The following is a 14,407-nucleotide window of genomic DNA, read 5'->3' on the forward strand; positions in this document are numbered from 1 at the left end:
TCAAATCTGTTACTCTACTGTAGTGTCGTTTCTACTGGAGAAAATCGAATTAAAACTCTACAACATCTTTCTTAATTATTTTGAGATCGCTATCTTTTTCTTTCTGTGATTTTAATAATCAAATTTATGAAGAATTCAGTAAAGAGAGACGTAAAAGATACATAAGATTGGACTACGTTATTTTTTAAGAGCTAATATTGAACATATCATTAATTAAATTAATGTAACTTTGTATATATTAAAAAAATTAATTATAATACGGAACCGAATGGAACCGAACCGGATCGAATCGAACCCGAACGGTTCCATAATTAAATTTGGACTAGACAATTCCACTTACTAAATACCCAAAAATTTCGGGTCGATTCAATTCTCGTTAAAATCAAACCGAACCGGACCATGTCCAGCCCTATATCTGACAATGTAATTAGAAAAGTTGGTGAAAACACCAAAGCTCAAACAATTGGAACTAAGGTCTTCTTTGATTCTCATTTTTATCAAAATATGTTTTTCTCTCTTCTTTTTAATTACACATTCTCCATTAAAAATAATATTATACGTAAATAAAAAATTCCCTTATTTTTCTTCCACACAATCTATATCAATTTACTATTCTAAAATTAGCTTTTTCATAAAAATGGGTGTCAAATACCCTCTAAGTTAGAAACACTTTACCGTCCTAAGACTATGCCCAACAAATGCTACCTCTTGAGAAACTTCTATAACTTTAGGTTTGACTCTTCCTCTAGCCTAGAAGAAAACATTGATAAGGTCACAAAATTGATTCAAGATTTGTCTAACTGTGATGAAATTTTATCTAATGATCAACAAGCCGTTGCTCTATTAAATTCACTAAGCGAACAATACAAAGATATCAGAAATGCCTTGGAACCTCAAAAATTTTGAGCTAGCCTTATATATTTTCTTTATACTTATTTCAATGATAGGCGCATGAGAGTTTGCAGGGACATGGTGAAGGAGGATTGCAATGTTGATGATTCAAGGTGGAGTTTTTATCGTACAAGGATCAAATACTAGGAGCAAATCAGGGGCAGCATTAAGGATCAATACAAACTATTGTATAAATATAGTAAACAGTTAAAGGCAATGAATGCTGACAGTAACTGCTTGGTCGAGGTTGCTGGATGCGAGTTCACGAGGTTATCCAAATGTTTGCAGCTTGTAGATAGGGGTTTGTACAAGGTTGTCGACACGTGACAGGGAAGGATGGATGGTGTTTCCTGAAAAGAAAGTACGATAGGTAGTTGTTCCCAGCGGTATGGGTCCATGGCAACAATGCAATGTTCCTGGTTGCATATATAGTTGTGAACATCTAAAACCAATTGAAGGATAACTTGAAAATGAATAATTCATTGCATCGGACATTCATATCAAATAAAAAAGGGACTCATGCAGTCGATCATCTGCTTTTTTACTGAACAGTTGATGCAGAACAATTGGAAGAGAAAATCCCAAACCAATTGAAAAAGACAAAAAATAAGAAGGATCTACGAAATGCACGTAACTTTCAGCTCAATTATGAGAATTGCATGGCAAGTACAATATAGAAGTTTTTTTCCGATTCTACACATTATTGTTAGGTGATCGTTAAACTTTTGGAGTCAAATTTCATCGTTTAGAGGTTCGTTTTAGTTTTTTTCTTTTTTTTGAGTCATTTTGGAGGTATTTTCATCATTTGTAGTTTTTTAGTTTTATTTGAATTTGTCTACAATAAGATTTTAGTTTTGATTAGGATTCATTTCGACTCTTCAAATATATATTAAGAGCTCGAAAACCATACAGACATTTTTTAATAATAATATTACAGTTTTTATAGTTATTTGGTGGATTTCAATATTTCTAATGTTCGTTAGAACGAAATTTGAGCAACACTCATTCGTGTGTTACTAACAAGACCATTTTATTATTATTCACACTTTCTGATGAACATTGAATTTATTTCAGGCATTTGTTATAAGAATTTCAAGTTGGCACATACAGGGATGGCCATAAAGAACACAATGGAAGCAAGAGGGAGCTACGAGTGTGGAATGTGGAAAAAAGAGATGGACTACTTTAAAGAAATGGATTCGGCTGTGCACAACGGCTTGATTCGAAGCCACCCAATCAGTGGTCTCGGTCACACTTTAGGGAATCCACCAAGTTCGACATTTTGCATAAACTGTGTGAAGCACTTGCAAGAGGCCTAGTGCTGTCGAAGCCCATATCCACAATTAATTGCCAAATAAATAAGGGAAAATTACCTAGAAACCTACATTTAAAGACTAATTTTCATAAATAAGGATGATTAATTTTCATTTCACAAATTAGGTGTTAATTACATTTAATAATTATAATTAATAAAAATTTAATTAAACCTACATACCCACCGCCCATTCCACCCATTTACTTCCCAAATCCAAGCTCCATATATTTTCATTTTCCCACCACACTCTCTCTCTACAACCACCCACTCAACCATCTCCCTTTTCGGCGCAATGAAGCCCATTCCATCACCGTTTCCTTCCCAAATCCAAGCCCCATATATTTTCATTTTCTTACCTCTTTCTTCACCCTATCCTCTCTCTCTCTCTCTCTACCACCACCCAACCAACCACCTCCCTTTTTGGCGTAGTGAAGTATCATCGACCGCTAATAATATTGAAAGCGATGGTAAGCTTAAAGGTGGTGATGGCTGTGAGTGATTGGGTGGTGGAGATGAGCTCACGGGTGGTGGTGGAAAGAAAATTGGTTTTGGTGTTGGATTTGGTGATGAAGGAGATGGAACTGGCATAGCTTTATCAATTTTTTAGTGATGGGTGATTTTTTTATCACATCTTTTGTTTAACCAGAGTTTTGGGATAGTTGTGGGTATTTTTGCAGTGTCGATGATTTTCTGATCTATGATGATTCTGTTGCTGGTAGTCATGATAAGGTGGTTCATATTTGGTAAGGTGGTGCATATTTGGTTCACTGGTGGTGGTGTAAGCTGTGATTGTTTCGTGGTTGGCTATGATGGTTCTTTGATCGGTTGTGACTTGATATTGACCTCGTCACAGACAATCACACTGAATAAAATTTTGGTCACAGTTAGTCACACCGAAGACAAAGTTGGCATGGTTAATCACAGGTTTGCGGTGTGTGTAGATTTGTTTGTGGTGACCCTATGCAATCGAATATGTGTTTGTTGTGACTGTTTGTAACCAATTTTGTGTTGATTGTGATCAATTGTGACTTGAGATTGACCTGATCATAGACGAACATATCGAATACAAATTTGGTCACAGTTAGTTACACTGAATACAAAGTTGGTCATAGCGTCGGAGTGGTCATTGGAGCAATTTGCCGAAGGGAAAGCCAAATAGCAGTCAAAGCGGGCGTCGAAGTGATCGCGCGAAACAGTCGTCTAAGTGATGGTCGAAAATGCCGCCCGAGTGATCGTCGAAGCTAATGGCCATCTCTGGCAGAGAGGTGAAGGGAATATGATGTAGTGGGGTAATAGGATGGGATGAGTAAGGTGACATGAGTGGAAATAATTAACGTATATTATATTATATTTTATATTTAATAAATTTATTTACCACCTGATTTTTTAAATATTTTAATGAGTTTGTTATTTATGAAATGTGATCTTTAAACTACGAGTTATATTAAGATCCCAATAAATAAAGAATTAAAAAAAAAAAAAGAAACATAGCCCACTAACAATCCAATTTTCATAGCCCACCAACACCCAACAACCCAATTTTATAGTCCAGTCCAATTATTAAAATCATTTTTTTATTTTTTAGCCCAAACTCAAAAACCCATTTATTTCATTGGTATTTTAGAGAACAGCCTTTATGTTGTCAAGAAGGAAAATGCAAACTTATGAGATTAAAAATGCAATAGCTTGTTTTCATTTTTCTCCTTATTTTAAATAATTGTATATTCATAATCTTATAACTCTTGAATTCATTCTATGATTTAACATAAAAAAAAAAAAGTACATAGCCCACCAACACCCAACAACCTAATTTCACTAGTCCGATCCAGTCATTATAGACTTTTTTTTTAATTTTATTTTTTAGCCCAAACTCAAAACCCCATTTATTTCATTGGTATTTTGGAAAACAGCCTTTATGTTGTAAACAAGGAAAAGGCAAACGTATGAGATTAAGAATGCAATAGCTTGTTTTCATCGTTCTCCTTATTTTTAATAATTGTATTTTCATAATCTTATAACTCTTGAATTCATTCTATGATTTAACATACAACTCAAAAAACATATTTAAATAAAAACCTAATTTGAAGATTACTTCCAATTCAATTAAAGGAGCTACGTTATATAGGCATTAAATTATATCTGATAGTTCAAATATCTCTAACTTTCTTAGCAACCACAATAGTGGGGTTTCTTGGGTTAATAGAAATAATATATATCGTTCTTAATATAATGTTAGATTCATCGAAATATCATTCTTTAAACTGGTCCATGAATGCAACCCTTTTATAATTTTGATAGCTAAGTGATTATCCTTTTTTCAACACCCTTGAATTTTATTTCTTTTCTTTATAATGTTGCTTTTAAGAATTCAACTCACTACTTCATGCATTTGTCTTTGGATTATAGGGATATTTAAATGTTTTTTGTTTTTTTTATGCATTTTTCAAAATGGAAGAAAATGAAACATGTCATGACAATAATTCATAACAAAATGGATGGTGATTTTTTTGGTTATTATATACATTCTAATTTCTATAATGAATGAGAATTTATTATGACATTAGATGTAGATTTTACTATTGATAAATTTTATGCTATAAATTTGCGATAAACAACTTTGATAGGTAATGTAATATTATTAACTTTTTGTTACATATAAATTTTATTCGTATATTAATTTATTTAAAAAATTTTGTCCACCGCAAAAAAAATTCATGGCTTCGCCCCTGAGCACTTGTCACACCAAACAAAACCTTTTGGAAATGATTTAATATAGTTTTTCGTAGTTAAAAATCACTTTAATTTAGGTTGTCATAGTTAAAAATCACTTGAAATGAAATTGAACCATTCACTCAATTTTATTAAAAAAATAATACTTGTTTTACTTTAGATATTTAATTTGTCAAATCAATTTATACTTCAACAATTACTTGCTAGTCAACTTCTATTAGCTCTTAGGAAAATAATAATTTATTTATAATAATATTTTTTTATATGAAGAATGAAAATCAAAGCTTAAATTTATGGTTGAAGCTTGTATTATTTTATTGATTTTTGCTTGTATTGAGATATATATTAATATTGCTAAAATTTTATAGAAAGTTTCAATTTAAGCATTATTGTTAAATTTCAAAAAATAATATTTCTTTTTTCACTTGTTTATAAAATGTTATTTTTATGCTAAAAATCATGGTTCAAAATCAAATCAAACTGGAAATGATTTGGCTTGATTTGATTTAAAATTTTATTTTTGCTTTTTGATTTAGTTTGGCTTTGGCTTGGTTTGGTTTGGTAAGGGTTTAAGTTTCCCAAACCATTTAAAATTTAAACAATTTAGTTTAAAATAGTTCAAAAATCGTACAAATCGAATTGTATTTATCCCTATGGTTTAGATATAGGTTAGGGCCCATGTGTCATTTTTCCATCCTGATATTGGGTTCAATATATGAACAATACTCCAAAGAAAAATACCGCCTTGCAATGTCACAACTTATACAATACACCAAGTACACAACTAAAGAAAGATGAAAAGTGGATTAGATTAGATGATACTCTAAGATAGAGCCTCCAGCAAGTATTTTTTCCCTTCAAGTGAGGTATGCTAATAAACAAACTTTATAGGCATGTTTTCTATGTTGGGTGGCAGATGACTATCGACAACCATTTCACACGTTTCATATTAATTACGTTCGATCAAAACATATCAATTAAACTTGACCCGGATGAAGTAGGTTTTTGGGTCTCCGGTCCAGTGGTTGAACAAGCTGGAAATACGTGCACACTCACACCCTCAAATTAAATTAAGGATAAAGCTTGGTGTACACCCTTTTATACATAAGTTTATATACACCATGCACAACCCTTAAATTAATCCAGTGTATAGATCCTAGTTTTAAAATAAAAAATACTAATCATCTTCCTTACCCATCCCCTAATTGCAAAATAATTAACTAATGACAATTTCATCAGAGTTATAAAATCTGAAATCAAATATAACACAACAAAAATTCAATCAATTGCATAGTTACAAGTGATTACATTAATAAACATGTATTGAGTAGTAATAATCAATTCACCTTATAGTTTATCAACAGATTTTATAAATCTATTTTACTGTGCGGGCATCTACTGAGTAGAAAAAAACATTACAATATAATAGAGGTAGAGGAGAGCTTCCATGTTGCAACAGAGATTTCAGTCACAACTGGAAAAGGAACTATGAAGTAAAAAGGATTGTTGGACGCATGACAATAGGAAAAAGTGAATCTGGTTTGGTAGAAATATCTTCAGAGATTTGAGACTTTGAATGGAATTCCAAGAGATTGGAAATACGAACAGTTCTTTACCGTTTTATAACTATGGTACGGAGAATTCTCGTCTCGACAAAGAAAGAACTGATAGAAACCAACCACTGCAATTAGTAGACATCAGATTACACATTATATGTCTGTTGCAATGATAATCCTCAATACAGCAGCAGGCTGAAACCACATTATTTTATCCTTCAATAGTAATAGAATTGCCTAAGATACGTAATCTCCTCTTAAGATGAATATCAAGATTATTGATAACCCAAGACATGTCTGCACACCACGTGTTATGTCCTGTTTTCTAGAGTCTTTAGCATCTTTGACATGGCCCCACCACGCTTTGGACCTAAGGTATTTTGTTTTGTATCATGATATCTTCAGATATATGGTACCCACACACAACATATATACGAGTAATATAACAGAATATGACGAAGAGAGCATAAATTATAAAGCATCTGGTTGATAAAGAAAGTAAAGCTACAATTCAAACAAATTAAACACCGTAATTTCCTCTTAATCAATAAATTCACATGTATAAACTATCCCATAGGATACATCACTTCAAAGTATGCCTGCCCCTATGACTTTCAAATTTTCACAGTGTCAAAAGGGAGCATCTAAGTAAAATCAGAGTAAAGCTAATGTTTTTTTCAAGGTAAAAGTTTTACACAAACGTCTAATATTTACACCGGATAATTCTAATGCACCACCTCAAACCAACTTACATGTAGAAACAATAAGGTTATGATATCATATTCGGCTCAATGCTTACACTTAGAGCAGTAGTGTGACTTCAGGTGAGCTCCACAGTTGTAGCAGAAGGTATATTTACACCTAAAATCAACAGGAAGATAGTAAAAAAATTAACTTTTAATTCGGAAGGAATGTTTTCGGATCAAATAAGCAGATAATAGACCACTCCATTTCTTGAATAAAAGGCAACTATAATAGTAGTACTGAGAGTCATATGTTCTGATTAAAGTTCGGATTAAAGATGGAGAACTCATAAAAAAACAACTGAAACAAAAGTACATCTACCTATATCATCAGAAAAAAGTGAAAAATTGGCTTTGATTCAGAAGGCTGAAAGTTTTGGAACATAATAAGTAGTCCATACCCACTGTGTTCATGCATACAAGGTAATTAAAATTTGAAAAGATAGTAAAAATACTATAGGAGTGTTTGGAACACAATAATCGGAACATCATACAGTGCACAGGACAAGATTTTAACTTCTTGTTCCTTAGTGTTCACCAGTCCACATATGCCATAAGAGTCAATAACATAGACTGCAGTAGAGATTAAAGATGGAAAGCTGCAAGACAGAAATTTGTGCTTAGATACCGACAATAATCACAAGAGAAGTAGCTCATTACATCAAACTTCCAGCGAACATTTAATTCGTATTGTACATTGCGAACCTTCCACAAGCATCAATCTTGCTCTGTATAGTGTATTATCAAATACAGCTCACCATCAATCTGGCTCCCATTAATGTAATTGCATTATGATCATACTGAAGTTCAAGAAAAGGGGAAGAACAAATGCTTGGTATATATGGTCATTTAGGTAATAATTTGATTACAAATTTATTTTGAGGTAACCAAAGCCCGTATCCAAAGAAGACCTATAAGATAATTAATGTCCGGAACCTCTTCCGGTTGACACCCTGTTGACCACAAAATTATGATCAACAAATTCCTTTTACCTAACCAAGATTTTCTCCTCCTAAATTCTCAATGCTTGATGCTCAGCAAGGAGCAAGAGAGGAAATGACTATTTGGGAGGGAGATATTTGATTTTGAATGCCTTTCTTCTTTTGGGCGGGATTATTTATAGATTTCCTTGAAGACCTTGGGGTAATTGGGTTTTTTAGTAAATGACAGGTGGCAGTTATTTATTGGTGGGTTTCTAACTGATTCTATTATGTATTCACGTTTCACTAGATCACATATCCTGTATTTATTGATTTTGAAGTCACACTTTAAAAAATTAACCACGTGTGCTTTAATAACGGTTTCTACCAATGTGGAATTCAAAGGAGATGGTTCTCCCTTTTTTGCCTGCGAGCTTTTATGCATAAAGCCTTTACTGGCCTCATGTGTATTCAGCCTGAGCTCGCATTTTCATTCTTTATATTTTCTTACTCAACAATTTTCTTATTCAACATGCCCCCAACCACTTATTCTCCTTCTCATTATTTTAAGTTCCTTTGCCAGCAATAAAGGCAGGACCATATTCAATTCATTTACGAAAAAAGTAAGAGTTTATAACTGCAAAAATCTACTTGGATATATAAGTAAAAGTGCAATGCAATAAACTAAACAAACCTGCATGTTATGAACAAGCAGCCTTCAGACTTCTCAACATAGAAGCTGCATTTGGGACACCTCATCCACTTCTTACTCTTGGCAAGATTCATCAGCATTATATCCTCATTGTTCCTCTCATCCTTCTTTAACTTCTGAAATTCTGCACACTGTATCCCCAAATGCCATGGAACCTTACACTGCGCACAAAACAGCCTGTTACAATTTGGGCATTCCGACTGCGTAATAACCTCATTCCGTCCCCTCATGTCATCAATCAGCATTGCCGAGCAATCTTTGAATGGGCAATAGAACTTTTCAGAGGCCAAAACCACTGCCTCACATAGCGCATCACCCCACATATCGAACACTTGCTTAGGCAAGACTGAACGACAATGATGAGGCTCTAAGACCCCCTTGCAGCCCAAAACCGGGCAAGTAATAATAGTAGTATTCTGTTGCAACTTGGATGCCACATATTTCGCTATGCATTCTGAACAGTAAGAGTGAGTGCACCCCAAAACGCGAAACAGCTCATTCGTCGGCTTCTCATCCACGCAGATTTCACACACGAACGTCATAGGAAGCCCAGATTCTACATCCTTTGCAGATTTTTGATTGGACGATTCACCCTTGTAAATCTTTCTCCGGATTTTCGAGAATGAATCGAGAACTTTCACTTCATCATCATCACTCCCAATATCATAATACGTGAAGTCTTGGGAGAGATCAATGACCCTCTTTGCTCTAAGAGGGTAATCTTCAACTGAAATAGGGTTCATTTTGCTGGTACCCTTTTTGATTGAAGCGGGTGTTGAGTATAGCACTATAAGATCATCGTCGACCGAAGCAGCAGTAGCATCATTATCAGCAATATTCAAAAATTCCAATACATCAGACGCCATGGAATTGATTTTTACAAGTGCTGCTTCTGATTGATGACTGATGAGGATGAAATTTTATATGGGTTTGATTTAACTAAGCAGCAGTAGCATCATTATCAGCAATATTCAAAAATTCCAATACATCAGACGCCATGGAATTGATTTTTACAAGTGCTGCTTCTGATTGATGACTGATGAGGATGAAATTTTATATGGGTTTGATTTAACTAAGCAGCAGTAGCATCATTATCAGCAGTATTCAACTATCAGACATTGGATATGAAAGAATTTTTAGGAAATTTTGAGGTCGACACTAGGTTTTAAAAAAATCATTTGCGAAGGTAAATTTCAATTTTGAAATTACTTTGTACGTGGATTGGTGGAAGCCTCTTTCCCCTTCTTTACGGAATTTCAAGTAATTCCTCCATTAAAATCTGACTATAACTTTCATCAAAAAGTGATGTCTATTACTTAAAAAAAGTGACAAAAATTTAAAAAAAGTGATAGAAAAGGATAACAAAAACTAGAAAGAAAAAAAAAAACCAATAAAAATTTTTTTAAAAAAATGAGAAACACTCAAAAAAGTGAGAAAAATTCAAAAAGTGACAAACATTCCAAAAAGCAACATAATTCAAAAAAAAATGACAAATACTCAAAAAAAAAAAAAAAAAAAAACACAAATTAAAACATTGAAATCTATTCAATAAAATGACGGGAAAAAAGTGACACACCCACTATCCTTCCTTTTTCTGTACACTGTCGAGTATCTTTAAGTCAATTCACCAACAAACACACAAATCAAAATATCAAACAATTTTACTTCAATTTACCATCACCGTCATCTACCAGCTCTACCGTCAATACAACTGCTGTTGTCCATCTTCTTTCTCCTTCGCTACCTCTACTACTAGCAGACCCAAGCCTAAGCACAAAAAACTATACACATGAAAAAGAAGAAAAACGAACTCAAACACAAACCTATTCAAAAAAATGACAAACACTATTTAAAAAATTTATGAACACTGAAGTGAGGAAAAAAATTCACTCAAAAAAGTTGACAAAATATCAGTCAAAACCTTAAAATTTATCATTTCATGCAAATTCAACCATTCCACCTTCTTCACCACTAATGAGTGTCTTGGAGTAGAATTTGCTTGCCAAAACATGAAGGATGCCTTGGATTTAGGGATATAAAAAGTTGAAACGGCACTTTTTGCTAAAGCTCTTTGAAACATTCATAGCAAGAAAGACACACTTTGAATTAAATGGGTAAATCAGATTTTTCTTCGTGGGATTGATATTTGGGGGTACAAGGTTAGAAAACAAAACTTTTCACTGATTAAAAAGTTGCTGGAAGTGCATGATCAGATTATACGGCCTGAACGTACTATTTAGGCTGTAAGGGATGTGCTATCCAATTGGACAGCTTCAGGCAAGTTTTACGTTTCAGCTGCATATGAGTTTTTCAGGCCGCAGGTGCCACGCGATTATATAACGTGATTTAACCGCAAGTGTACGATGTCAAGTTTTGTAATATAGTAAAGAATTTAAAAGTGTCAAACCCACAATGACTGATATTCAAATTCAACTGAGTACTATGATTGTTTTGATTTTCACTTTATTTAGACAATTCCAAGTTTTAAATGATGTTTTTATAATAACCTAATTTAAATGGAATAAAGAATACAAGTAAAGTGAGACAATTTCTAAAAATCAAATCAAATTATGGATATCTAGGGATTGATTTCACCATATTATCAACAGGTTCTCAACTTCTATAGCCATTTCCATCGAATTTTCCCAATTTATAAGGAAAAACCCAAATTTAATTTTATCCCCTCTCTCGAGCGTCAATAGAACTTATCTTTATATTTTGACCCTAATATCTCTATTCCAAATTAAACATATAAAGATTATTAAAGCTCTTGGTTCTTGTTTTACCCCCTCAAAGATTTGAACTTTCTCTCGAAACCTACAAATCTAGGTTATGTTGTTCCAGATCATGACTAAATTTTCCTCTCTCGAGCATCAAATTTAAAGCATCGGTTCATTCAATTGTTGATTAGGCAATTGAAAACATTAAGCACAAAATAACAAAAATAAATTCTAGAAAACTGAAAGACATAACTATGTTAGAATCAAATCACGTCTCAAATAGGTTACATCAACCCTAGATCTACGAATTTAGTTCATGCTTGAATCGATCGACATGTCAAAATACAAGATAAAGAACATGGGAAAGAATAAAGAAGGGTTCAGAAAAACTTATTTAAGTCGCTTGTTCTTCCTAAATTGGTTGTCAGTCTTGCTGCAATTCAATTTCTCTTCCTTGTCTCTTGAATGGATCTTAACTATTGCAGGCTTTTTTCACCCAGAGAAAATATCAGAAAAAGGGCTACCCATTAGGTTTTTGTCTTGATATTTATATTATCTCCTAGTTTTGGATGGTTAGGGAACATCTTGGGATGAAAAATATCCAAAAATTCGGACTCTTCTAGGTCGCGAGGTCCGGCACTCGTACAAGTCTAGCTCTGCGACGCCAGCTATTCTATTGCTTCTTTTTACTCTGGGCGCCATGGCGCCCAGCTCACTGTTGTAAATTCTCTTTTTGTTGTTTAGACGCCATGGCGCCTAACAAACTGCTCCTCGCTTGAATGCTCATCTTCTAAGCTTCTTTCCCATTGCAATCCTCTTTTCTTATCTCTATTTCATGCCTCCATTTTATGATCACCATTTTAGATTCATCACAAGCTCCCAATTGTGGTGTTTTTTCGAATGTTGATTGAGCTGCAAAACAACATGAGCACACACATCAAAACATTCAAAAGTGTTCAAGAACAACTTAAAACCTATGATATAAAGTCGTTAGTTTAATGAGTGAATTACACTCATCAAACACCCCCAAACTTAGTTCTTTGCTTGTCCTCGAGCAAACACAAACAATAATCAATAATTACCAAACACAAACACAAATGCTGCCAAAGAATTCAAATGCATAATTTAGTTGGATAATATGTTTTTACTGCTCAACATTGAAATACGAGATCGAGTTTATGAACTACTTCAAAGCTATTTTGCAAAAGGTACTCCTTACCCACCCATTACAGATCATGTGCTTGTGTGTGTGAAGAATCGAATATAATGCCAAACATTCGTATGTTGATTCAACTCCCACCCTTAGAAGTCAATTATCTCCTTTCTCTGCTCGTGGGATTCACACACCCCAAACTATTTTCTCTTCTCTTTCCCAAGTGTATCCTAAAGTTGATTTCCAATACTAATTTCTTACACCTCTAAAGTTTGGTTGGAATTCACTAATTGCAGTTCGACATATCGGTAAATGTGGATTCTCCTATTTTTGATTGCTTCAACCTCCAAGAATCAACCAAGTTACTAACCCCTTGTCGAAGGCCTACTCCTCTAAAATAGGTGTTCGAGGCTTAATCAAGCTTTAAAATGATTTTTTTTATTTATTCTTTAACCACTCTTTGTGCGGTCGTCCCTCCCTTAAGCTTTCTAAATGACTCCTGTAGCATGTTTTAGGTCGATGACTCTCAAGCCAGACGATTTTAGGGCATCAGGTTTTAAACCCTTACATGCTTAATCACTCGAGTTATAAAGGCTACGAAAAGACGCTTCACAATGAGCTTATTAGAGTTGTCTTCATTAGGAAATTTTACTTTATTATATTTTTGTATTGATTAGTGCAATGCCTCTTACTAAACACATATTCTCGAAAATTGGCCCTTAACTAAAAGTGTTTACTCAATTTTCATTCCATTGGTCTCAGACAGTCCACATAGAATTTCGCACACAAGGAATCCACACCCACATCCATGCTTTCCTTCAACAGTTTGCCCATCCAAACTATCTAAAGGTAGGTTAAGGGATGTGAATACTGTTATACAAGTGGCTGTTTGGATTCAGTTTCTAGGGTCATTACTTCAACCTAAATCTAATCATGAATCAACTCACTCTTGTTCGCCACTATATTCAATTCACGTGCATAAATGTCACAATAATCTGCAAGGGTCAGTAACATTTAAATTCGGGCAACTGACTCATCCATAATCCAAAATTGATCCACATTCCAAATATATTCATCATTGCTAACAATATTATCCAACTTATACAAGCATGCAAAATAAAATAGTGCAAATTTGAAATATATATATATATATATATATATATAAAATTTTTATTTTCACACAAAGCAAATTAACACACACAACATACTTGGAACACGAATGCAACACAACAAAAGCAATAAAGAAAATGCTCGACATAACTAAGTTAAAGTAAGACTCCCAAACTTAAACAACACATTGCCCTCAATGTGAAAATGAAAGAAGGGGAAGAATAATACCTTAGGGAAGACATCAACTGTCTTCATCACCATCAAGTTGAGTGGGAGGGTGTGAATGAGGTAAAAACAATGGTGGTGAAGGGAAGGTGAGCTAGGGGTGTGCAGATGCCATGACCACCATGCAAGCTTTCTGATACTGAAACTGGTCAAAGATGGTAGATTGTAGATGATTCATTTGTACTTGCATGCCATCGGGTCATTCGCAAATCCATGGCTTCAAGACACCGAAGGATGTCCCCCGTAGCATCAAAAGGTTGTGGAGGCGGTGGTGTAGGCGAGGATGGACGAGATGACTGAGAAGAGCCAGACACGTCCCAATGTCCCATACG

The 14,407-nt window shown here is 34.1% G+C and overlaps 1 protein-coding gene across 4 annotated transcripts; it reads right to left on the reverse strand.

Annotated features, from left to right (window-relative positions):
* Positions 1 to 7,002: 7,002 nt before the first annotated feature.
* LOC111411844 (probable E3 ubiquitin-protein ligase RNF217) lies at positions 7,003 to 10,145 on the reverse strand. 4 transcript variants are annotated; one of them, XM_023042492.1, is made up of 3 exons: positions 9,845 to 10,145; positions 8,850 to 9,711; positions 7,360 to 7,834 (listed from the first exon to the last, which is right to left on the reverse strand). In XM_023042492.1, the coding sequence occupies exons 1-3, from the start codon at positions 9,864 to 9,866 to the stop codon at positions 7,690 to 7,692; spliced, it is 1,029 nt and encodes a 342-aa protein (XP_022898260.1). In that variant the 5' UTR covers positions 9,867 to 10,145; the 3' UTR covers positions 7,360 to 7,689. The 4 variants fall into 4 exon arrangements, with proteins under 4 accessions (XP_022898270.1, XP_022898260.1, XP_022898254.1 ...); XM_023042486.1 differs by having other exon boundaries at positions 8,850 to 9,802; positions 9,936 to 10,144; XM_023042502.1 differs by lacking the exon at positions 7,360 to 7,834 and adding an exon at positions 7,003 to 7,353 and having other exon boundaries at positions 8,850 to 10,138.
* Between the last annotated feature and the right edge of the window lie 4,262 nt (positions 10,146 to 14,407).

Source organism: Olea europaea, chromosome 2 (genome assembly GCF_002742605.1).
Source record: "Olea europaea var. sylvestris chromosome 2, O_europaea_v1, whole genome shotgun sequence".
Taxonomy (NCBI): domain Eukaryota; kingdom Viridiplantae; phylum Streptophyta; class Magnoliopsida; order Lamiales; family Oleaceae; genus Olea; species Olea europaea.